The sequence below is a fragment of the Dipteris shenzhenensis genome, chromosome 2 (assembly GCF_047967505.1).
Source record: "Dipteris shenzhenensis isolate YYH24624 ecotype China chromosome 2, Dip_SZ_1.0, whole genome shotgun sequence".
Lineage (NCBI taxonomy): Eukaryota > Viridiplantae > Streptophyta > Polypodiopsida > Gleicheniales > Dipteridaceae > Dipteris > Dipteris shenzhenensis.
The window spans coordinates 56,993,247-57,017,567 of NC_141597.1; the positions used below are offsets into that span (position 1 = coordinate 56,993,247).

Below are 24,321 nucleotides of genomic sequence, written 5' to 3' on the forward strand. Positions count from 1 at the left end.
CGGGCCTATGGGACAAAGTTCACAAAAAAGCGAACTCATACAAGCCTCAGTGAGCTGAAGCAAAGGGAACACTAGGACCCTTGCTGAGTATTAATCTATGTTAATAGAATCATAATCATAGAGAAAAAAAAAGTCAATTACAACTGCAGAGTGGTCCATATCAATCAATCAATCTATCGAGGTGCTGGGACGAAATCGAAGTCTGGTACAGTGATGGCTCTCTGGTGGGCTACGAAGATGTCTCGTATCTGCGTCTGTCAGGTTGTCTCGTGCTGCAGTGGGGGATGTGGTCTCCTCACTCTTTGGACTTTTTGGGCTATGTCTAGGGTGACCCCTCGTCTCTATCGGTCTCTCCTAAGGAAAGCTGTGATAGGTCGGACCTCAATAGAGTGTATCCTGTGGGCTCTCTGCCGCACATGTGTGTATAGAAGTCTGTCACGTGTCGCTATGCTCGGTCATCCTCTATGTCTTGTAGTGGTGTCCCTTGTGTCGCCGCATCTCTTTCAGATAAAGCTCGATACAGACCTGGTCATGAAAATGGATCAGTCGTGACAAAGGACCGAAGCCACTCCCCTCTAAGTAGAGACAGTGGTAGCGTCCCCGAATCTCGTAGTAGGCTGGATAAACACAAAGAAAATGCTCCTCTGTCTCAACCGCCCCCAGCGTACATAGTGTGCAGACCCACTGCTCTACCTGCCTCGATCCTCAGCTGGTGGGAGGAAACCCGCATCTGACCAATGGCAATCCTTAGTGCATGGGAGACTCCTCTATCCTCGAGATACTATGGTCTGATAATGAATCCCCCCTCTGATACTCTCAGGAAGTGGTCGTGATAAAACTGGGTCTTGGTAGGGAGCTCCTGGTCCTCCCCCCGAGTCCGAGATGTGTGAAGCTGGAGGAGGTCTAACCATATGATACGGTTGATCTCATCTCGCGGGATCGACTCAAAAGGTGCATCCATGCTATACTGAAAGGAGGGAAGCCTATCCATCTGGATACCGTGCCTGGCAAGCCATGTAGATATGAGTGCATACCATGTGTCTGCCTCGCTCTCTACGAGTCGTCTGGATGACTCTAGGGCCAACCTTGGAAGTCTCCAATGGGGTAAGTCCCTGACTCTATGGATGAAAGTCACTCTCTGAAAGATGGCATCAACTTGGAGAGGTGTCATGGCAAACTCTGCATGTACTATCTCATGTGGAACTGAGGGCTTACATCGGATCATCCTGGATCCCATCGTCACCTGTAGCCACTCAAAGCTCCTCCAGTCTGTCCTCAGAAGATCGCAACCCCAAAAAGGTGCGGCATACATGACATTCGGCCGCATTAGTATGTCGAAAAGCCAGCCCCTCATCGGTGGATCCTGGAAACACTGCTGCTACGGTTTAACCAAAGCACTACGCCCTCATGTGAGTCGTGCCTAGGCTACATGTTTCATCATGAAGATGGGTCCTGTGAAGACTGCTCCCAAATACGTGTATGACTATGCTATCTCCACTAGTTCACCACGATAGGTGAAAGCGAGTCGATTAGTCACTACTCGTGACGTGTTGAAGATCATAACCTTAGTTTTCCCAAGGTTGACCGTCAAATCTCTCTCTCTACAAAACACCTCTAAAGCCTCTAAATCTCTCTACAGCCCCTCCGCTGAAGAGGATATAAGAACTATATCATCAGCATATAACAACATCTGTATGAGGAGATCCCCTAGTAATGAGCCCTCGCCACCTAGGCGATCTATGAAAGATGCGATCTATTCAATGTAGAGTCCAAAGAGAGTCAGTGAGAGTAGGCAGCTTTGCTTCAACCCAATGGTGGTCTCGACCCAATCCGATAGGCCGCTTGGGTCATGGACCCTGCCTCTGATTGACTCATATAAGCTCATCACACCCCAAATCAGCATCTTTGGGATCTGCATCTCTTGGAGTCTCCTGATCATGCGGGATCGTGGAACAGTGTCGAAGGCCTTTCGAAAGTCTACAAAGTATGTGTAGACTCTGATGTCTGGACCTCGCCTCCTCAATGATAGCCCTCAAAGTAAAAATGTGGTCTAGAGTAGAGTATTGCCTCCTGAATCTTGCCTGCCCTAGTGCTTGTTGCCCCCGTGCCTCTGTATGACTACTAATCTCTCTCTCTAGTACCGATCCATAGATCTTGGCCAGTGTGCGGCCAATCATAAGGGTGCGATAGTTCCCGGTGTCCATGGGATCCCCTGCTTTGTGCATCGGTACGATAGTAGTGGTGCTCCACGCTGGTGGGAAGCCGTGACAAACTGCAAGGTTAAACATATGTGCAAGGATCGGTGCTAGGACCTCCTGCCCATGTGTGAAGTGCTCTATCCGAAGGCCTTCGTAATCATGTGCTTTCCAGTTGTGGAGCCGACGAACTGCAGCCCACACATTCTGCATAGTGAATAAATGACAAGTAGTGGGCCTGGGCATAGTGGACATGTCTGGCAGTGTCTGCCTCGGGACATCATATAAGGAGCATGCATAAGTGTGCCACACGCACATATCAGTGATGGGAATGGGTGGCTTTCCCTCCACGAGGAATCCCCACCCAGTGGTTGGGTCTCCTCCATGAAATGATATGATGATCTCATCCATCCTATGTGTGAGGAAGGCTTGTCTTTTGCAGCGTGTCAACTGCTGAAAGATCTTGTGTGCCTCATGTGACATCAACTGACCCAAGCTCTCGTGTGAGATGGGCTCGCATTTCTCTGCACTGATCATCAAACCAAGGGTTTTAAGGCATCTGCCCATCTCGTACCCGGTGAATATCGGGTCGTAGGAAAGGATCTAGTGACAGCATCCTGTATCAATGTGACAAGGGTGACTGAGGCGTAGGTGAGATCTAAATAAGTCTCCAATAAGGCCGGAAGCTCTCTGACTAAGCGACACACATACACTGGATCAAGGGCACGATCAAAGTGGATTTGGGTACGGGTAGCGGTAGGAACTCTCCCTATGCCTGGTGTAGTAGCAAGAACATCGAAGGCCAGATATGAGCGATCGGCTCCAAGTGGGAGAGGGCGGGGGTATGGTGAGGTCATGTATCCATGAGACAAAAGCCAATGGGCCCAGTAGGTAGTCCACTGTGCTAGTCCTGCCTTTATGTGGAAAGCATGTGAATCCCTCAAATGATGGCCATCTCTGAAGGCCATTATAGATGATGAGCTCATGGACAGCTCCCAACTCAAGGAGGTGTCGCCACAAAAAGTCTCTGAATCCCAAGTTCTGCTGCATCTAACTCTGGCATCATGTCAAGATCTCTCTCATATGTGAAGTCAAGTAAGCTCACTTGCCTGTCCCTTGTCCTTGCATTGAAATCAACCAGAAGGAGGGTGTCTCCCTGTCTGGAGAACTCCATGATATCATCATGTATCGTCTCATAAGGGTTATGCCCCTCTATAGTGACATCATGGGCACGTGATGACGTGTGTGGAGGAAAATAACATACTGCAATGAAGATCGGTCAAGCATCTAGTAACTACACTCCGATGGAGAGAATACTATGTGCAATCACAATGGAAGGGGATACCCTTTGATTGATGTCCCTTGAGATCACTAAAGGTCCATCTTTCCATTTAGATTTACCCTTTAGCCTATGACCCATGCACCTACATTTAATGCACTCTAATTCACCCTTCCTTTCCTATTGCCCCTAGGATCTAGAGACATGTGTGCACTTAATTATTAATAAATATTGGCCAATGTTACATAGTTTATGGTACCATTTACACCACTTGATTGATCATACAGACAAACATATACCACACCATCAAATTGGTGTCTGATAAAATACTTCTCTAATGACTATTAACTAACTAAACAATCATTTCTCGCCATGACACTCCCTCTTATCTAAACAAGCAAAATTCCTCTTCTAGATTCTCTGGTCTCTTTCTCTTACATGCACTTTCTCTTTTTACTTCTGCAATTGCTTCATAATTTGCGAGTATCTAGGGAAAATATGTAAAGATCTTTTCTTGGGCCCTCCAATGGGAGAAGAGTGCCCTCATGAGAGTACTTGCTTCTATTTTACCTATATGGAGAGAGAGAGAGAGAGAATACAAAATGGTCGAGAGACAATGAAAGGGGATACCCTTTCTCAAGGTCCATCTTCCCATTTAGACCTACCCTTAGCCTATGACCCATGCACATACCATTTAGTGCACCCTTCCCTTTCCTATAGCCCCTAGGACCTAGACACACATGTGCACATCTTTATTAATAATCATTGGCCAATGTTATAAAGTTTAGCAGTTGCATTTACACCGCTTGATCTGTCGTAAATACAAGCATATACCGCACCATCGAATTGGCAACTAATATAATAATGTTCTAATGATTATTAATTAATTAATTAATCATCTCTCTTGTCATGACAAGTATGACCATTCCGTTTTTGTTAGACTGATTTATCCAAGGTAATTTGCACTTGGTGACTCACATTCAAAGGTGATAGGAAACACATCGCCACCCTAAGCCACTGCTCAAGGCCGCAATAGTATAAAGCAATTTCCATACAGGAATTAATTACAAGCTTCAAGATAGCAGACGATAATAGGCAGTTTGTGCCACTAACCTTTTGGTTTCCTTCAACTCAGATAGCAATACCAGAAAAGACAAGCAGCTAGCACTCTGCCTCTAGCCTTACTGCCTAAAATTTGACAGCTCTAGAACTGTGTTCATATTGAATTGATTGAAGCTTTCGAAATACCGCCATCTTCCATAAACCACTTTGTTGACCCCAAGTTGGCCCTTTTTGGAGGGACACCTGCATTATATGCAAGGAAAAAACAAAGGCCTACCACATGACTAAATGAAATCAAGTGGGAAAAGGGTTAGCATATGGAGGTTCGAGTAAAATATATTCTTGAAGTAAAACGATTCAAAAAATATTCCATTCATATAGTCACGTTACATTACAGTGTGCTAATAAAACATAAGAGATGCTCATCAGCTAAAATAACTGTACTGACGAAGAATGCTCCTGTAAACCTTTGAAGGCAAAGGCAATGAGAAAGCTGATCCTCCCTGCAAGAGAAAAAGGTGGCTGGCACTCGGACGCAAATGCCAGGATATAGATGAAGCACCTTTCTAGTTCTGAAAGCAGTGTGCAACCTACAATCCAGTTTATCCTGATCCTGGAAAGGTCTCAGCATCCTTATATAGATTTCAGCTCAATGAGACATACACATTTATGTCATAAACTGCTCTACTAATATGACTGGGTGTTTTCTTCAAAAGATTGGACAATGGTTCTTGAGATTTCACCCAGCTAGCTTCCACTGAATCTTCTGAACTTACAAGAGCATTTTGGCTGGCATAGATTCCTGCATCTTGACATTCTGCAAAGTCAAACAGATGCCTTGCAGGCTCTTGACTGCAACCTCTCAACAAACTTCAATGTTCCAAGGATAGCAGTTTCCGACGTATAATCCGCCGCTCAACATCATTCAGACTTGGATTGTCCTGCACTAGTCGCTGTCTCAACTTTTTGATCTCTTGGTCTGCAGATTCACCTAACACCTACAGAGCTAAAAGCGTTACTTTTTATCCCTGGATGTTGTCCAACAACTACTTAAACCTGAAAAAAGAAGCATAGATGCAAATGATATTTATCTTCATATCATACTCTTCTAAAAATTTTCATGGTGGGAAATCCAAGTAATCATTTTGACATGGACCAAATCTTTTCCTGGCACGTGCATACTCAAACTAACCCTCTATGTTATATGGAAACACTAATGCAAAAGGATATTTGTTATGGATATAGCATGCATGCAAGGATATCATTTAAGATGCTAACGTCCCTGCCCTGAAGGCCATAAGAATCCAAAGCCAAATTCACACGTCACTTTACGTCTCTTCCCACCCATATTTGTGACAACTAGAAGACCTATATCCTTGCAATTGGCCCTTAAACAATATAACCATGAAAAGATTTGCTAAGAGCAGAAATAGGTGAATCTTTGAAGAAAATAATCTCTTGTGTTATTTTCTTATCTGATAATAGGAAAGAAAGAAAGTTATCTGCTGTCAGTACATAGACCAGGATCTGACTCAGCAACATAAGCATGGTGTTTCATTTTCACCTGTATATAGTTGTTAATATGGCCATCCTTATTCGGTTGAGTCTGTGGCTCATTAGGGTTGTTGGTCCAAACTCCATCTACTATGTATTTGTATTCATATTTCCCAACCTATTTGTACACCAGAATCAGAAATCATTGAATATATGAGCTTCCATAATCATCAACATCAGCAAGAAGCAAGAGCCCCCAACGAGGACACAAAGGATTAATGCCAAAGAAAAAGTGGGAAAGCGATCTTACAGGCAGTTCACGGCTCAACATCCAGTAATTCTTCTCAGGAATAAAGCTCAGAGGAAGTCGCTGCAACTCATACACCCAAGCAACAAACTTCAGTTTCACAATATCTTCTTTTACATGCTTTCACACATGCTCTAAAAAATGTACTATCCATGCTGATAAAATTCCTTCATCTTTCTTTGGTTGTATGCCAATGCTCACAGCCACAATATAACAGGACAGTTTTCACGCCATCTATGATATTAATGTAGCTGTGTGGATAACATTTCTCACTTAAATTTTCAAACACACATAAAGGTCACTGCCATCGTTCCCGGGTCAGGAGATTAGGAGCTAAGAGCTAGTTGAGCTCCTGTTTTGGGAGGCATAAGAAAGGGGGGCTACTACAAGTTATAGAGCTGCATTCAGCAAGCGTGGCATTCAAAGGAAGAGGCTTATCAAACCTGAGGAAGCTCTTCCGTAGAGTTTTTTCATGTAGTCGTCAGTATTCACGCAGGGAGCATCACGACTCTATCCATGCCTCAGCTTACCTCAACGAAACTGAACGGGATCCAAAGCGTTGGAATGCACAGTCCTTCCTACTGAACAGTACCATTGCTAGCCAAGAAGACACCCGTGCTATGCATGCACAGTTCAAGAGGCCTCTGACCAGATGGAATTTTAGACCACAATATTAAGACATGTATCTCTTCATGACTGGGCTTATCTGACAATGAAACTGAAGGGCAAGGGGTCACAAGTATCTGCAGGGATGCATTGAAACTATCGTTGTTGCAAAAATCCTTGATGAGGCTTAACCATTTGGCAGTAGACATGCAGTTTGTACAGGATTGGAATGTGAGCATTGTTCATCCCATTTATAACCCTAGTAACCCTACTGACTCCTGCTATTGGACCATTATAACCAACATCATATGCATCTGACCCTTTTCAGGCTATCCTATGTCTATTCCACAAAGAAGGCCATTTCATCTTCGAAACCTGAGTCCAAAAGCTCCTCCTGTTGTCAGAGGAGGCACATCCCCAACAGTCCTGCCTCCTGTTCGAGTGAAGAAAGCAGCCCAAGGTCTCCACAGTTGAAGAGAAGCAGACACAGGACCAAGGGGCAGCCCTGTCGTACAGATCGACTAAGGAAAAATCCCAACTCTGTGTGATCTGCAATGAGAAGTATGGCACAGACTTCCCTGATCAACTGTGCTGAAAAGAGAGAATCATATGTGCTTGGTCTTCCAAAGTATCCTCTTTCAATAGGCCATATCACACCACAGGGTTTTGTGGTGCGATTTTAAGTATTGCTCAATTAAGTAGAATGTGGTGTGGAGTCCAGCAATTTTTACAGCTTTCTGCTTACCACTCCACAAAAGGTCATTGTGAAAGACCAAGCAAGTATGACCTTGACGTGGGCGATCGTTTTTTAAGCAAGGAGTTTGGACTTGGTTTGGGAGGCCAGCTTAAACTACCATCCATGGAGGTGCTACTTACTTCCTTTCTTTGATTCATGATTTCTGATGGCTGCAATTTTGTTGGAGCCAGTATGATCTGTCATTGCATGCTCATGCCTATATATTGGACCCTAGTTTCAAGGGAAACAGCACAGCAGTAGCCCATGAATCAGTGGTGGTTTGTGAGATCGGCTCTTCATCTTGATGCATGGAGGTTCATAAAGGGCCAGGCTGCATTGTACATTGCACAACCAGCATCTAGCACAGAAAAAGACTTCCGTCTCCGTCTAGTTACACAAGTGCACAGATGTATCTATAAAAATAACCTTAAAACATATGGTACATTATATGCTACGTGTAATACAAGTACACGTCATTATGAATGTCTGAATGCATGTATACATGCATCTATCTATCCAAGTGTGTATAAGGGTTTTGATCTTGCGAGCCCCCCTCCCTCCCTCCCGCAGCCTCTACCTCCCTAGCCTCCTTCGCCTCTCTCCCTCGCCTCGCCCCCCTCGCTCTCGCCTACCCCCCCTCGCCCTTGCCGCACACTCCCGCCTCGGCCGCCTCCACGCCCTCACCCCCTCGCCTCTCCGCCCTCGACCCTCGCCTCTCCTCTCACCCCGCCCCTCGCCTCACCCCCCGCCTCCCGTCTCACTCCTCGCCGCGCCCTCCGCCCGCCCCTGCCTCGCCCCTCCGCCTCACCTCGCCCCTCGCTACGCCCCCCCGCCCCCTCGCCTCGCTCTCCACCTGCCCGCCCCTCGCCCCTCCGCCCTTCCGCCCCGCCCCCTCGCTTTCCTCCCCCACCCGTCCCCCGCCCTCGCCCCTTCACCCCCCCTCCGCCCTCCAACCTCCGCCCCCACCCTCGCTCTCCACCCCCTCCCCCTCCGCCTCCCGCCCTTGCTTCCACCGCCGTCCCTCCCCCTCACCTTCGCCCCCGCCTCCACTCCCGCCTCCGCCCTCCGCCCTCCACCCTTTCCGCCTTCCGCCTCCGCCCTCGCCTTCGCCTCCGCTTCCCCCACCCGCCTCGTTTCGTCTCGTATCGCCTCACCCTTCTTCATCACACCCAGGCTCCACCCCCTCGTCTATCCCCCCTTTTTTTTGGGTGGCAGCCTCTTCTTCATCGGAGGTCTCGCAGTTTGTCTTGGCGATATGGCGGCTCCCTGCCCGGAACCGGAGGCCCAGTCGGACCCTCCCTCTCCAGATGCCTACCGCGTTATCTTGACAGAGCAACAATCGTCTCGGGTACAAGAGGTTGACAATGACTTTGCCCTTACTTCCATCTATGGCAGAGTCATTGGACACTCCCCCTCGAGATCAGCCATCAGGGACTGGCTCCAGTCCACTCTCATGCTAGAGGACAGCGACATTGAGGAGGTGGCCGTTATGGGAAGGGGCATCTTCTGGCTTAAACTCTCCACTGCGAAAGCTGCGAGCAACCTGATTGCTGGTTCCCCCACATCTGTGGATGGAAAGATCATTATGATAGTCCCTTGGTACCGTGGATTCAGTGCAGCAGATTTTGATGCTCGTTTCCGCATACCTCGCCACCCAATGACGCTAGTTTTTCCAGGTCTTGCTGCTGAGCTGCAGCCGATTGTCAGGGACCTGGGCTCCCACTTTGGCTGGGTAATGCATGACACTTTCGCCGACGCGGTTACTACGACAGGAGCCCCCCGAGTCCGTGTGGCTGTGGCAGACCCTGCGACTCTCCCTGCAGTGATTGAGATCGTGACAGACGCTGGCAGCATTACCCAGAGCATGGTAGTCACAGGATAGCCAGGCCAGTGCCTGAGGTGTCACGGCTTTAGGCCCCTGGCTGCTATTTGTCCACGATTCTCCAGTTCCTCTCGGCCCCCCCCCACCCCCTCCCCCTCCGCCCCCTCCCCCCCCCTCCGGGCAGCCACGTCAGGAGGAGCAGAGGCAGCCGGAGTCCGGTCCAGAGATGGCTGGCGATTGGACTGAGGTCAGAAGGAAAAGAGGAAAGAATAAGAAGATTTCTGAAAAAGGCAAGGAGGCAGAGGTTACCCAACCTGCAACAGCGCCTCAGAGACCTGACAGGCAGCCGCCCCAGGGCCCTGGGAGAGCTTCTTCTTCGACGGTAGCCCGCCCTCCGCAGCCTCAGGTCCCCCTCTCTTCCGCTCCCCAGCCCCCTTCCCCTCAGTCCCAACCCCTTCCCCAGTCGCACCCCCCTCTTCCCGACCCGCAGCATCAGCCCCCGCCTCTTCCTCTTCAGCCCCCTCCTCTTCCTTCTCAGCCCCAGTCCTAGGTTCAGCCCCATCCCCCTCCCCCCGCCTCTCTCAGCTCTCCTGCAGTGTCAGCTGTTCCGATGGTTCCTCAGCCGCGGGCAGCCCCACCCCCCCTCCTCCACCCCCCCGCTAGTCGCCTCCGTGGAGTCTGAGTTGCCTACCCCTCAGCCACCTCCCCCTTCCCCTCCACAGGCAGGACACTCCGAGTCTACACCACCCCTAGAGCAGTCTTCCCTATCTGCTAGCCCGACCCCCTCAGTTGCAGACTCTGGTGGGCCTCAGCTTTAGGAGAGAGAGCTTCCTCGCGACTTCTACAGATCTGGCCCCTGGGACTACTTGGATGTGGCCGACCTTGGGACCTTCCCTACTTGTCTCAACATCAGTATCTTCCTGCTCCGTAAAGGGGCGGATGGGAAGATCGCAGCCTTGGCCCCGAGGGATGGCCCTAGCTTTGCTTTCACATTTCTCAGCGACGGCACCGAGACTTGGACAGATGACTCGGTCTGGGAGGCTCTCAGAGAGCAGACGCACGCTCAGGTTTGCTCCTGGATAGGCCCGTCGGGTGGACAGCTTCTCGAGACTCAGTGGTCCGAGGGTGACGTGCGCCTGCGGTGGCGTTGCGCCGCCAAACGCTTCAGATTGATTCTGATCCTCAGGCCCCCTCTGTCGTGGCCCCTTCCCCAGGATGTCAGAGCCTGGACTCCTCAGAAACTCCGAGCCTTCTACGGGATGACTACCTCTGAGATCTCGAGTTGGCTCGAGAAAGCGTTTGTCCATGGCACTAAAGGCCTTACGCCTTTGCTAAAAGTTTTGAAGAACGGGCAGGACGACCCCGCCTCCCCCTCTAAACCCTCTCAAAAGCATCAGCGTCTCCATTCCGAAATGTCAGCTTCTTCATCGACATCAGCCGCGAGCAGACAGTTGTTCGCAGCCTATCAGTCCTCACCATGAGCTTACACCTTGTCTCCTGGAATGTGAACGGGTTTCATTCTTCTGGCACCCGTGGTCCTAGGAAGCTCATCTTGAGACAGGAACTTCAGCCAGCAGTGATTGGTCGCTTGGATATACTTCTGCTCCAGGAGCATAAGCTTTCGGCGGCTCATTCTCGTAGCTGCGGGAAGATTCTCCCTGGATGCTCTCACACTTATTGGGAGCCCTCGATTGGCGCACAGGGGAGGAGTGGCGATGTCTGTACTTCCGTGTGCGAGCTGTTAGCCCAGGGAGTTTTTGGTCATGGTACGTTGATTCCAAGCCGTGCACTTTGGGTAGGCCTAGAGTTGGAGGGTTCCAAAATAGGAATCCTCAACATCTATGCTCCCACAAACCTCCGATGCAGAGCCACTTTCTGGAGGACACTCACAGGGATTCTCCCAGACATGGATTCCTGGATTGTTGGAGGTGACTTCAACAATCTGGAGACCTTGGAGGACTAGCAGGGCAGAGGACCAGAGTTTACAGGTATGGCTCAGGCAGAGCAGTCCGCTTGGGACTCCTTTATCTTCGCGACAGGAGGTAGGGACAGCTGGAGAGACCCGTCCTTCCGCCGTTGGCACGGGAGCTTGGACTTCTCGTGGGGCTTCCGCAGGGAAGGAGGCAGACTCCTGGAGAGACTTGATAGATTTTATGTCAGTGATTGGGCCATCAGCAGAGGTGGTCAGGCGGGTATAGTGCCAGGGACGACACTCTCCGACCACGCGCCTGTGCTCTTATCATTAGACTCGGCAGCTCAGTCCCTTCCTCCCCGTTCGTGCCGGATTCCCAACTCCATCTTCTCAAGGGAGGAGATGCGCAGGAGTATCGGTAGCCTTTCGGACAGAGATTGGGGCGAGTGCGTGGATCTAGTTGATTCGGTGGCGCAGGCTTTGCAGGAGTCCAACCAGATTTGCCAGCTCGCAGCCCTTCAGGTTTGCCAGGAGTGGTGGGGCAGAGAGAGAGCTCTTCGTAGGGACCTCGCCTCCATTCAGTGACTCCAGCAGGCAGCCCCGGGCTCGGAGGAGCTTCGGATCCAGGCCCTTCGAGCCAGAGCCCTTCTTTAGGAGACTCTCCAGCGCCGCTCAGAGTTTTCCTATCACGCCTCCCTCTCATACTGGGCTCGGAAGAGCGACCAGATGAGCAGGGAGTTCTTCAGGACGCATGGCCAGAGAGCAGCAGGTGATCAGCTACGGAGTCTTAGGACAGCGGAGGGGCAAATCGTTACTGATCCGGGTGAGGTCTTGGGGTTGGCTACCGACTTCTACAGGACTCTTTTCCAGCAGGAGCAGCTTGCCCCTCGCACTCGACGTTCCCGCGAGGAGGTGTGGAGGCACATTCCAGCCCTGGTTCAGCCCAGCATGCAGGCGACGTTGATGGCACCGTTCAATACTGACGAGATGTTGGAGGCCTTGATGGCCATCGATGGGCAAAAATGCCCTAGAGAGGATGGGCTCTCTCGCGCTTTCTTCACCTCCTTCTGGAATCAGATCCATCAGCCCCTCCTAGCAGCCCTCCAGAGGATTTTCAGCAGCGGATATATGCCTAAGAGCCTCTCCTCGGGACTGATTTGCCTCATCCCGAAGGGAGGAGATCGACAGGAGATCCGTCAGTGGCGCCCGATCACTCTCCTCACCACTGCCTACAAAATCCTTGCCAAGATGATCAGCGCCAGAGTTCGGCCTCTACTTCCTGACCTCATTCATGACACTCAGACAGGCTTTGTCCAGGATCGCAGTATCCTGGATAATGTCTTCACCTTCTCAGAGGCGATCGAGTGGGCTCAGCACAGTGGGTCACATTTAGCCATCCTACTTCTCGACTTTGAGAAGGCCTATGATCGAGTGGACCGGCCCTTCCTGGAGGGTACTCTGAAGCGACTAGGGTTCCCAGCAGGATGGATTCAGGGTATTTCAGCGTTATACAGGACAGCTTCCAGCAGGGTCATTATCGGCAGCAGGATGGGAGAGCGATTTCGTTTGGAGAGATCAATGCGTCAGGGTTGCCCCCTTGCTCCTTACCTGTTTCTCTTCTTCGCCGAGGCCATGACATACTACCTTTGGGGGAGGTCGACCGGGATCCGGGGTGTTCGCCTTCCCATCAGGGAGGACACGGAGCTCCTGGATTCGGAGTATGCAGATGACACAGCACTGTATGTTCAGGATGATGAGATGATGCTGGAGAGGGTGAGGCTGGCCCTAGAGGTCTTCTGTTCGGCAGTCGGTGCGAAAATCAACTGGAACAAATCAGTTGGTTTTCTCACAAATCCCGGGGCGTGCTCACAATGGGGGAGGTTTTTGGGTTTCAGGTGGATCCCGCGAGGACAGACAGCTAGATATCTCGGCTTTCAGGTCGCCTTGGATATCACGCCAGCTCAACAGTTTCTCCCGGTGCTAGATTCCATTCGACAGAAGCTGGCTTTCTACAGCACTGCTAAGCTCTCTGGCAGGTCGTGCTCTTGTAGTCAACCAGGTTCTCCTAGCCACGGCATGGTATGTGGCCTCTTGTTGGTGTTTCTCGAGATCCAGCGTGGCACAGCTTAGGAGGTTGGTCCGGAATTTCCTGTGGTCTGGGGGGGACGATCTCAGAGATACTAGAGCCAGGGTTGCCTGGCAGACAGTCATTCTTCCGCAGGCTGAGGGTGGCTTGGGGGTCATCGATCCTGAGCTTCAGAGTCAAGCCCTGCTGGGCAAGTTGGTTATCCGCAGTTTGACCCCGAGGGGGCAAACGTGGAAGATGCTACTTCAACAGGGGATCGGTTCTTGTGTCCTGCGCCAAGGTGGAGAGTGGCTACCGTCCCTCAGGTGGATCTTCACTTCTGCCCCGCTCACTCACCCCTGCTCCCCGCTCATTCGTAGCCTTCTCATGGTTTGGAGGCGGCTCCGCCTCAGTCATAGAGTCCCCTCCTAGCTGTCAGGAGGAGATCGATCACCAACCGCTCATCTGGAACGATCAGGTCAGAGATGCCGTGGGCCTTCAGCTGGGGGAGAGATCACACATCAGGTGGGACGGTTGGATGCGGGGGCCAGCCCGGTCCCTTCGAGTTTGGAGAGACACATATAGACACTTGGAGACCGCTGCTCTAGCAGCCGCAGCTGGAGGTGCCCGTGGAGCTCAGGCGAGATGCACAGAGATAGACGGAGCGATTCCAGCCGGTTGGTTGGTTCCACCCGAGATTCAGATCCTCATGCCTGGTGATGACCGTTGGCTGGGACAGTTCACCCCCCGTGGCATCCCACTGGTGGTTGCAGGTCGGATGGACGACCCCTCTGTTTCCTTCTTCGCGGTTATGGGGGACGGCCGACTCAGGAGAGAGGATGTGCTCATCGACCCCCTCCCATGGCAGAGGGTTCGGGTCGTAGGCCTCGTGGGGAAGGTTTGGCGGACCGATCCTAGTATAGAGCAGGATCAGCTGCAGTTATGGCGACTCTGGCTCTGGGAGGGGCAAGCCTTGTCAGAGCTTGATTGGGACCCAGGAGAGTGGAGATGGCCAGAGATTGTGACAGGTCAGGGGCCGACCTCTTTCTTCGCCTACAGCACGACACCGGGAAGTGTGGAGGTGGACCTTCGGGATCCTTACTCGCGCAGCACCGGAGTTAGGTTTGATCACTTGAGGCGCGTTCTGCTGGTGCAGCACCGCACCTGGCTTTCATCAGTTGTTCGAGGCAGGCCCGCAGGACCCCACGTTCCTTATCACACAGCGGACTTGGGGGCCGCTCGAGAGCATTCCGCCGCACCTGGCAGAGGCTGACACAGGATCTCAGGAGAGGCAGCCAGTCTGGGAGATTATTAGCAGCATCGCAGGATGGCACATTTGGACCTCGCGCTGCGCGCAGATCCTCGGTGGCACCTCCCTTTCGACTGCCCAGGTCATGACCGACATCTGGAGTGAGATTATACACACCCTCAGAGGCCAGTGGGACCAGATACAGGGAGACTCCCGGGCTGGCCGAGAGAAGCGAAGACGTTTCCTCCGTGATTGGGATACACAGGGCCTCTTCTTCGAGCATACTTCGCAGGGCCTTCAGTGGCGCTATTCACCACCTCTCTGGCTGTTCATTCACACTCGCCTGATCCCTCCGTGAGAGAGAGCTTTACATTTTTGTTTCCTTTTAGGGCTGCGTCCGATTTGTGAACGCAGCCCCGTCAGTTGCAAAGCTGACCTCATGTATCTTGTTTTCGCAGTAATATAATCAGCACTGTTTTTTCGGCAAAAAAAAAATCTATCCAAGTGTGTGTGTGCCCATGAATGCATGTGTGTACGTGCTTATTTATTTATTTATCCATGAATTTCTGTGTGCACACTTGTGCAGCTTGCACGCGCGTGCACACACATTTTTTGGGGTGAAATCTCTCTCTCTCTCTCTCTCTCTCTCTCTCTCTCTCTCACTCACTCACTCACTCACTCTCTCACACACACACAAATCTCCAACATGGCACCAGCAAGGGGCATGCAACACTCACTAGGTAGAGCATCAGAGTTTTTAGGCACACCTTCAACATCCTCCGACAAAGTTCCTAATTTTGACTCACTTGTCACCCAACTACCATATACGGAAGTTCCAACTCCACACACCAATCTCCAACATGGTACCAGGTACTCATGCAAGGCTAGATATATCTGCACAAGGTAGAGCATTAGTGTTTTCACAGCACCGGTGGTTCTAAACACACTTCCAAGATCTTTAAACACAGTTATTGATATTTGGCTTACTGTCAGCCATTTGGCGATGGGTGGTATTTTGGGTTCTCTCTCTCTCACACGTCTCTTGGGTCGGAACATTGAGCAGCCGCTAGCTCTGCAAGTTACTTTCTTTCCGAACTCTGTATGTAGCGCTTCTTGGATCAGATCGAGCCACAGATTGCTTGTACTGCATGTACGGGATGCTTCCTTCCGGAGTGATAGGAGAGGGGGTTGGTCCAATTGGTACAGTTGGCTGAAGGGCCGCCATCGGTTCTATGGCGAAGGGAGTCGTCTGTTGTCTTTGAGAGAGTTCCCGCACTTTCTCTCTCTTGCAGCTCATGTGGGCATAAGTCACCATGAAGTCTCATGCCTTCCTCATGAGATGGTCCTATTGGTCCACGAGCGTCTACTCCTTTTCGAGTCCCGCCTTTACCTCATTCGTCATCCTATCAAGTGCCTGAATTTTTTCTTCGATCTGACATTCAGCTACCAAGTTAGTAACATGACAGAAGAATCAATGAAATCATTTCGAAAAAGAACAGAGCACCTCTAATGCCATAATAGCCACAGCGCTTGCGCTCTCACTACTTGCCAGTGCCCCAATGCTCTAGATGGAGTGTCTCCCAAGAGTAGGTAAGCATAATGCATAGGAACACCCATTATTGGGCTTCTCGTGAGGTTCCAGACTTTGGTCGAGTACCTACAATTCATGAACAGATGGGGAATGTCCTCTGTCTCCCTTTTGCAACGTGCACATTTTCCATCCCCACGCCCAATTCTTCGAGCTTTGCTGGCTGTCCATACTCCTTTGTGGACGATGAGCCATAGCAAACACGACTGTTTCTCCGGGATTTCCTTATCCCACATCTTCTCGAACCTCCTCTCCCACTTTTCCGCCAGATCTCGTCTTATCAATTTTCGATTGAGATGTCTGCGATTAGGTCCTCTTGGTGCTCCTGAATGATAGGAACTGGACAGAGTTGGTTTTGCCCCGCCCATCTAAACTCTCTGATCGAAAGCTTGGCTCTTCCTCCCATCCATGTTAAGGATTCAGCGTCCCAAAGATTTTGTCGCTCCTTGATTAGGGTGGCATTGAATCGGTTGAGTCTGAATTCTACTGCTACAACCTCTTCACTCTTCCACCTTCTATTTGGTCTGTCCCACAGCTCCTACCAGCATCTAATTCCTTTTTTGTTTAGGCAAAGAGTCCCCCTTGACGGTGTTTTCATCTGTGGGAGACAAGTTCCAGATGACAAAAAACCAAATGGAGTTCTAGCTACATAAAGTTCCCGTTTTCCTCAAGAAACCTTTCCATCGGAGATGCGGCTTGAGGAGTTCCCAGGCTTTCCACATCCCCTTCCAGAGTTCCGATCCTTTGGCCATGAAGGGCTCCTTGCTGAAGACTGTTGTGCCTTCAGGGAGGTTTTCCCAGTACTTGCATCTAACGGGTTTGAGTTTTTCGATGTTTTTCCTAACTAAAAGGACCCAATTAGTCTGCGGCACTTGGAAGGACTTGAGAATCCACTGCACCCCCTTCGCTTTGGGCATCGTGCAGAATCTCCACTGAACCTTAGCTATTTTTCTTTGACCCATGTCTCCTCCCCATAGGAAAGTTTTGAAGAGTGTGTTAATCTGATTAAGTGCTTTTTTCGAGGGGAACCAACATGAAATAAAGCAAATTACTGAAGCGTAAATATAATGATTCAGTGCAAACTTTCTCCTGGCTAGTGTGGGTTGGAGACCTTGCCATTTTGAGATCTTCTCTTTGACTTTTTTAATGACCCATTCCCACCTACTTTTATTTGAGCACCTGAAACCCATTGGAATTCTGAGAAGCCTAAAGACCTCACCTTCTTTAATACCTTTGCACCCCATCTCAAGCAGAGAATTTGGCCGTTGGGATCTTGTGCCAAAGATTCCGGTCTTACTATGGTTGACCTTTGAACCAAAGGCTAGGCAGAAAGTCTCGAGCAGTTCAGCACAATGTCCAATGATCTGGGTCATTTGTCAAGGTGAGGTTTGTGTCGTTAGCAAATTGCTGGCACACAATTTGTTTGTTCCCTTCTAACTGAATGCCCATAGTGTTCCCTTTGTCCACTTCTCTTTGAATTAGCCATCCCAGTGAGTCAGCCGCTATGGCGAAGAGCAGAGGCGAAAGGGGACATCCTTGTCTGATAGATCTTTTTAGAGGGAAGGCATCTAAGGTTTTGTCATTTACTTCCACTTTAGCTTGCTACCACTTTAAGTCGGGCTTGATTGCACCGCTCCGCCGCAGCTTGCTTACTTGTGGAATGAGCTTCTGGTTCCCCTAGTATCTGTTGGAAGTGCTGCACCACCGCTTGTAGGATCAAACCTTGGTCGTTTAGCGTCTGCCCATCCACTTTGAGTTCTTTGATGCTTTCCTGGGCGTCCTTTTTCCTAAGCATCCTAAACATTCCCTCATTTTCCATGTCACCTTTGCCCGCCTACCAATCTCTTGTGTAGATGTTTCCTTCTTGTGCTTCAACTATAGCTTCTCTTCTAAGGTTTTCCTTAATTTCTCTATAAATAATCTGCCCTTGTTCAGTAGTGTCTGCTTCTTTTGCTTTCATTTCGTCCTCTAGTTTCTCCCATCTTGACTTTTCCACTCTTTTTTTTATAGCTTTAAGGTAAACCTTCGTTCTTTCTGTTGCCTTGACCCATTTGTCGAAAATGCTCACTATTTCCCCAAAGGCCACCCACCAGATACGGCTGATTTTCTCTTTAACATAGGGCATTGGAAAAAGAAGGGTTGAGCTTTAAACCACGATTTGCCTCTTCCCTCTCCCTTATCAAGGTACAAAAAGACCTGGTTGTAATCCAATAAGGGAAGGGTGGAAAGCCCTTTGATCATGATCGTCATAGCCTCCTCACAGATGGAGGCATACATTTTGTCAATCCTTGCTTTTCTGTGCAAAGCACAGCACTGGTTATTAGTACACATGAATGAGGTTCCGTCGGTGACACGACCCTAGCAATCCTGAAACCTCTGATCTGCAAGCAAACACAAGAACACACCAAATGGTTGGCTGCTCACCACCCAACCATGGCGTCTACGAGATGCGATCTCGAATCAGGAGATGTCCCATCCGAGCCACGAGCTGAGCTGCTAGCACGAACTCCCAACCAGATCCTAACCAGCCTAGTGTCCCATACCACCAGGTGGTGCTGTGAAGCTTGGGATCTCTTGCTGGGCCTAGGGCTACGCTATGATGCACGCGCGCATCCACGACTCAATCCAGGATCAGACCTAGCACTTGGGAACGAGACTTGCTCCCATCGGCTCCTTGAGAACTGAACCTTTGGACCCCTTACATAGACTCGGGCTCCAAGCATCAAAAATAGTAAAGACCTCTAACTGATTCGTACCCTTGCCACTCAACCCGAGAATCAAGCCTGCCTAGCTCTAAGCCACCCAGGCTACCTGAGCTAGTCTTGTGTACCCAGTACACGTCAGATACCAATCTGTGCACATGACATACTTCCCTCCCTCTAAGAAGTCACTCCTGAGTTCGCTAAAAAATCCGGCAATATCCTCTGGAGGTTCTGTAATGTCTCCCATGTTGCATCCTCCTCAACACGATCCTTCCACTTGATCTAATATTCCGTGATAGTTCTATTACAAATCTGTCTTTCACGAAATTCAAGATTACCCTCAAGCTCGTGTGGAATAAAAGTCAAATCTGTAACTTCTATTATTTTTTGGAGAGAAACAAGTTGATCATCCGCACCCAGTAACTCTTTCAATCTACTGACATGAAATACTGGATGTACTTTAACATCAGGAGGTAATTCTATTTTATATGCAACTAGTCCAATTCTTTTAATAACCTTGAATGAACCACAGTATCTAGGGAATAACTTTGGAACCAAACCAGTACTTACGCTCTTGGATTCCTTGGGAATATGCAAATATACCATCGTTCCTTCAGAGAACTCCCTAGGTAAACGATGTCTATTAGCATAAAATCTGTTCCTATCTTGGGCACTTCTAATAGACTCCTTGGCAAGCTGCAACATTTCTTGCATGTCTTGAAAGAATGTCATTTTGGATTCCCTTTAACCAAACCATAAATGGTGACTTAGGTTGAAACCCGTACATAAGCATAAAAGGACTGTAACCAGTACTCAAATGCTTTGCACTGTTATAACCAAATTCTATCATAGGTAGATAATCTTCCCATGAAGACTGTCTCTTAGAAACATACGCCCGAAGCATATCTTCAACCAATTGGTTAACCTTCTCTGTACTGCCATCACATTGTGCATGATCTGAGAAACCCATACTGAGAGTAGTTTACAACTTCTCAAAAACAAGTGTCCAAAAGTTACTTGTAAACTTCGAGTCCCTATCACTGTCTATGTCAAAGAGCAAACCATACAGCTTAAACAAGTGGTTGACAAACTCATGAGCCAACTGAACAGCTAAGATGGTTGTTCTAGTAGATAAGAATCTAGCCATTTTTGTCAGACGGTCCACTATGACCCAAATGGAGTCATGACCCTTGCGCGTTCTAGGCAAACCAGTACTCAAATGCTTTGCACTGTTATAAGCAAATTCTATCATAGGTAGATATTCTTCCCATGAAGACTGTCTCTTAGAAACATACGCCCGAAGCATATCTTCAACCAATTGGTTAACCTTCTCTGTATTGCCATCACATTGTGCATGATCTGAGAAACCCACACTGAGAGTAGTTTACAACTTCTCAAAAACAAGTGTCCAAAAGTTACTTGTAAACTTCGAGTCCCTATCGCTGTCTATGTCAAAGAGCAAACCATATAGCTTAAACAAGTGGTCGACAAACTCATGAGCCAACTGAACAGCTAAGATGGTTGTTCTAGTAGATAAGAATCTAGCCATTTTTGTCAGACGGTCCACTATGACCCAAATGGAGTCATGACCCTTGCGCATTCTAGGCAAACCGGTATTATCCATGGAAATACTTTTTCATTTATTACCTGAGATTTGCAATGGCTGTAATAAACCCGCGCTTCTAAGTCGTCCTGCCTTAGTAACCTGACAAACCCGACAACCTACCACAGTTTTCAATAAATGCACGCATCTTAGGCCAATAAAAGATATGCTTCACAAGAGACAGAGACCGATGTATACTTGGATGTCCAGCACTAGGAGCATCATGACACTCCAAGAGAATCTTGGATCGAAGATCAGAAACATCTGGCACACATATCTTTCCATTCCGGAACAGCAAGCCGTTCCTAATCATCCACTGACCTCTTGCCGCCTGTACTGTAGGTGGCACAATCCTTGAGTCCTGGTCAACCACTGGATGTACTTTAACATTAGGAGGCAATTCTAGTCTATATGCAACTGGTCCAATTCTTTTAATAACCTTAAACGGACCACAGTATCTGGGGGATAACTTTAGAACCAAACCAGTACTTAGGCTCTTGGATTCTTGGGAATACGCAAATATACCATCGTTTCTTCAGAGAACTCGCTAGGTTAACGATGTCAATTAGCATAAAATCTGTCCCGATCTTGGGCACTTCTAATAGACTCATTGGCAAACTGCAACATTTCTTGCATGTCTTGCAAGAATGTCTTTGCATCATCATTTTGGATTCCCTTTAACTCAACCATAACTGGTGACTCAGGTTGAAACCCGTACATAAGCATAAAAGGACTGTAAGCAAATTCTATCATAGGTAGATAATCTTCCCATGAAGACTGTCTCTTAGAAACATACGCCCGAAGCATATCTTCAATCAATTGGTTGACCTTCTCTGTACTGCCATCACATTGTGCATGATCTGAGGAACTCGTACTGAGAGTAGTTAACAACTTCTCAAAAACAAGTGTCCAAAAGTTACTTGTAAACTTCGAGTCCCTGTTGCTGTCTATGTCAGAGGGCAAACCATATAGCTTAAACAAGTGGTCCACAAACTCGTGAGCCAACTGAACAGCTGAGATGGTTGTTCTAGTAGGTAAGAATCTAGCCATTTTTGTCAAACGGTCCACTATGACCCAAATGGAGTCATGACCCTTGCGCGTTCTAGGAAAACCGGTATAAAATCCATGGAAATACTTTTCCATTTATTACCCGGGATTTGCAATGGCTGTAATAAACCCGCGCTTCTAAGTCGTTCTGCCTTAGTAACCTGACAAACCCGGCAACCTACCACAGTTTTCAATAAATGCATGCATCTTAGGCCAATAAAAGATATGCTTCACAAGAGACAGAGTCTGATGTATACTTGGATGTCCAGCACTAGGAGCATCATGACACTCCACGAGAATCTTGGATCGTAGATCAGAAACATCTGGCACACATATCTTTCCATTCCTAATCATCCACTGACCTCCTTCCGCCTGTACTGTAGGTGGCACAATCCCTGAGTCCTGGTCAACCATTGGATGTACTTTAACATCAGGAGGCAATTCTAGTCTATATGCAACTGGTCTAATTCTTTTAATAACCTTGAATGGACCACAGTATCTGGGGGATAACTTCGGAACCAAACCACTACTTAGGCTCTTGGATTCCTTCGGAATACGCAAATATACCATCGTTCCTTCAGAGAACTCGCTAGGTGAACGATGTCGATTAGCATAAAATGTCCCGATCTTGGGCACTTCTAATAGACTCATTGGCAAATTGCAACATTTCTTGCATGTCTTACAAGAATGTCTTTGCATCATCATTTTAACCCAACCATAACTGGTGACTTAGGTTGAAACCCGTACATAAGCATAAAAGGACTGTAACCAGTACTCGAATGCTTTGCACTGTTATAAGCAAATTCTATCATAGCTAGATAATCTTCCCATGTAGACTGTCTCTTAGAAACATACGCCCGAAGCATATCCTCAACTAATTGGTTGATCTTCTCTGTACTGTCATCACATTGTAAATGATTTGAGAAACTCATACTGAGAGTAGTTTCCAACTTCTCAAAAACAAGTGTCCAAAAGTTACTTATAAACTTTGAGTCCCTGTCGCTAACTATGTTAGAGGGCAAACCATACAGCTTAAACAAGTGCTCCACAAACTCGTGAGCCAGCTGAACAGCTAAGATGGTTGTTCTAGTAGGTAAGAATCTAGCCCTTTTTGTCAGACGGTCCACTATGACCCAAATGGAGTCATGACCCTTGCGCGTTCTAGGCAAACCGGTAATAAAATCCATGGAAATACTTTTCCATTTATTACCCGAGATTTATAATGGTTGTAATAAACCCGCGCTTCTAAGGCATTCTGCCTTAGTAACCTGACAAACCCAGCTTAGGCCAATAAAAGATATGCTTCACAAGAGACAGAGTCCGATGTATACTTGGATGTCCAACACTAGGAGCATCATGACACTCCAAGAGAATCTTGGATCGAAGATCCGAGACATCTGGCACACATATCTTTCCATTCCGGAATAGTAAGCCGTTCCTAATCATCAACTGGCCTCCCGCCACCTATACTATAGGTGGCACAATCCTCGAGTCCTAGTCAACCATGGAGCTTTCATCTTGGACTTTCTGCCAATTAAAACTGAAATGACTATCAGTTGCGCAAATCCCTCTCAAGGATTGAAATAGGTCTGAGGATATTTCCGTAAATGACATAGCATTTACAAACTTGACTCGACTTAAGGCATCCTCCACACTATTCATCGAACCCTTTCGATAACGTATTTCAAAATCAAAACACACATACATACTTGATTGACTCGTGATCGGTCAATACAAGAAACTTCGAACCATATAAGTAGTGTCACCAAACCTTCAGAGCATACACAACTGAATAGAGTTCTTTTTCTAGTGTGGGCCAACGATATTAGGTGTCGTCTAGCTTCTTACTCTCAAAAGCTACAAGTCTGCCCTGATCCTGAAAGTGGGAGCAAAAGTCTCCTCAAAGTCAATGCCATGCTGCTGAGCATAGCCACTGAACCATCAGCTTTCCGTTTGATCTTGTAAACCCACTTAGTTCCAATGGCATTCTTGCCATAAGGCAAATCACACAACTCCCAAGTGTCATTTTGATGGATAGAATCCAATTCAGCTTGCATGGCCTTCATCCATCAATCATTCTGAAAGGCATCTTGATGACATAATGGCTCTTAATTGCATGCTGTAGCAACCAAAGCATAAGCAACAAAACTAGCATGCTCTTTCCAAATAGTTGCTCTCATACGGGCTGGCAGAGGAGTGTCTTGTTTGCTGTCTTTTAATGTGTCAAGGAGCCAATGGGGTACCTTTTTAGGCTCCTAAATTTCTGCTCTTCCCTAGTCGAGCCCTGTGCAAATGATCCTGATCAATGATAGGCATATCAGGCTGAATTTCTGGCTGCACATGTGGCTGCAAATGACCAACAAATGGAGGAGGTACAACCTCAGATGGAGCATCATCCCAAGCATCGCATGGCAACAAAGGCATCAAGCTGTCAAATATGTCTGGGGCATCAACAACAGGCTGTTTTTGACAGTCCAGCAAAGGCATAGTGGAAGATTCATCAAACACAACATCCTGACTGACAAAACACTTGCCCGTGCGGAGCTGATATAGCCTATAGCCCCTACTCTCTGAACTATACCCAAGAAAAATGCATTTAACAGCTTTATCATCCAACTTAGTGCATCTCTATGAAGGCACATGAGCATAAGCTA

The 24,321-nt window shown here is 48.3% G+C and overlaps 1 protein-coding gene across 3 annotated transcripts in view; it reads right to left on the reverse strand.

Annotated features, from left to right (window-relative positions):
• Positions 1 to 4,854: 4,854 nt before the first annotated feature.
• The window catches only part of SEX4 (dual specificity protein phosphatase (DsPTP1) family protein), a 58,622-nt gene continuing 39,155 nt past the window's right edge, over positions 4,855 to 24,321 (reverse strand). For all 3 annotated transcript variants that reach the window (XM_087389394.1, XM_087389403.1, XM_087389384.1), the window contains 3 exons: positions 6,341 to 6,400; positions 6,101 to 6,208; positions 4,855 to 5,534 (listed from right to left, as the gene is read on the reverse strand). In XM_087389394.1, coding sequence (XP_087245520.1) covers positions 5,409 to 5,534; positions 6,101 to 6,208; positions 6,341 to 6,400 — 294 coding nt within the window. In that variant the 3' untranslated portion in view covers positions 4,855 to 5,408. The remainder of the gene's footprint in view (positions 5,535 to 6,100; positions 6,209 to 6,340; positions 6,401 to 24,321) is intronic.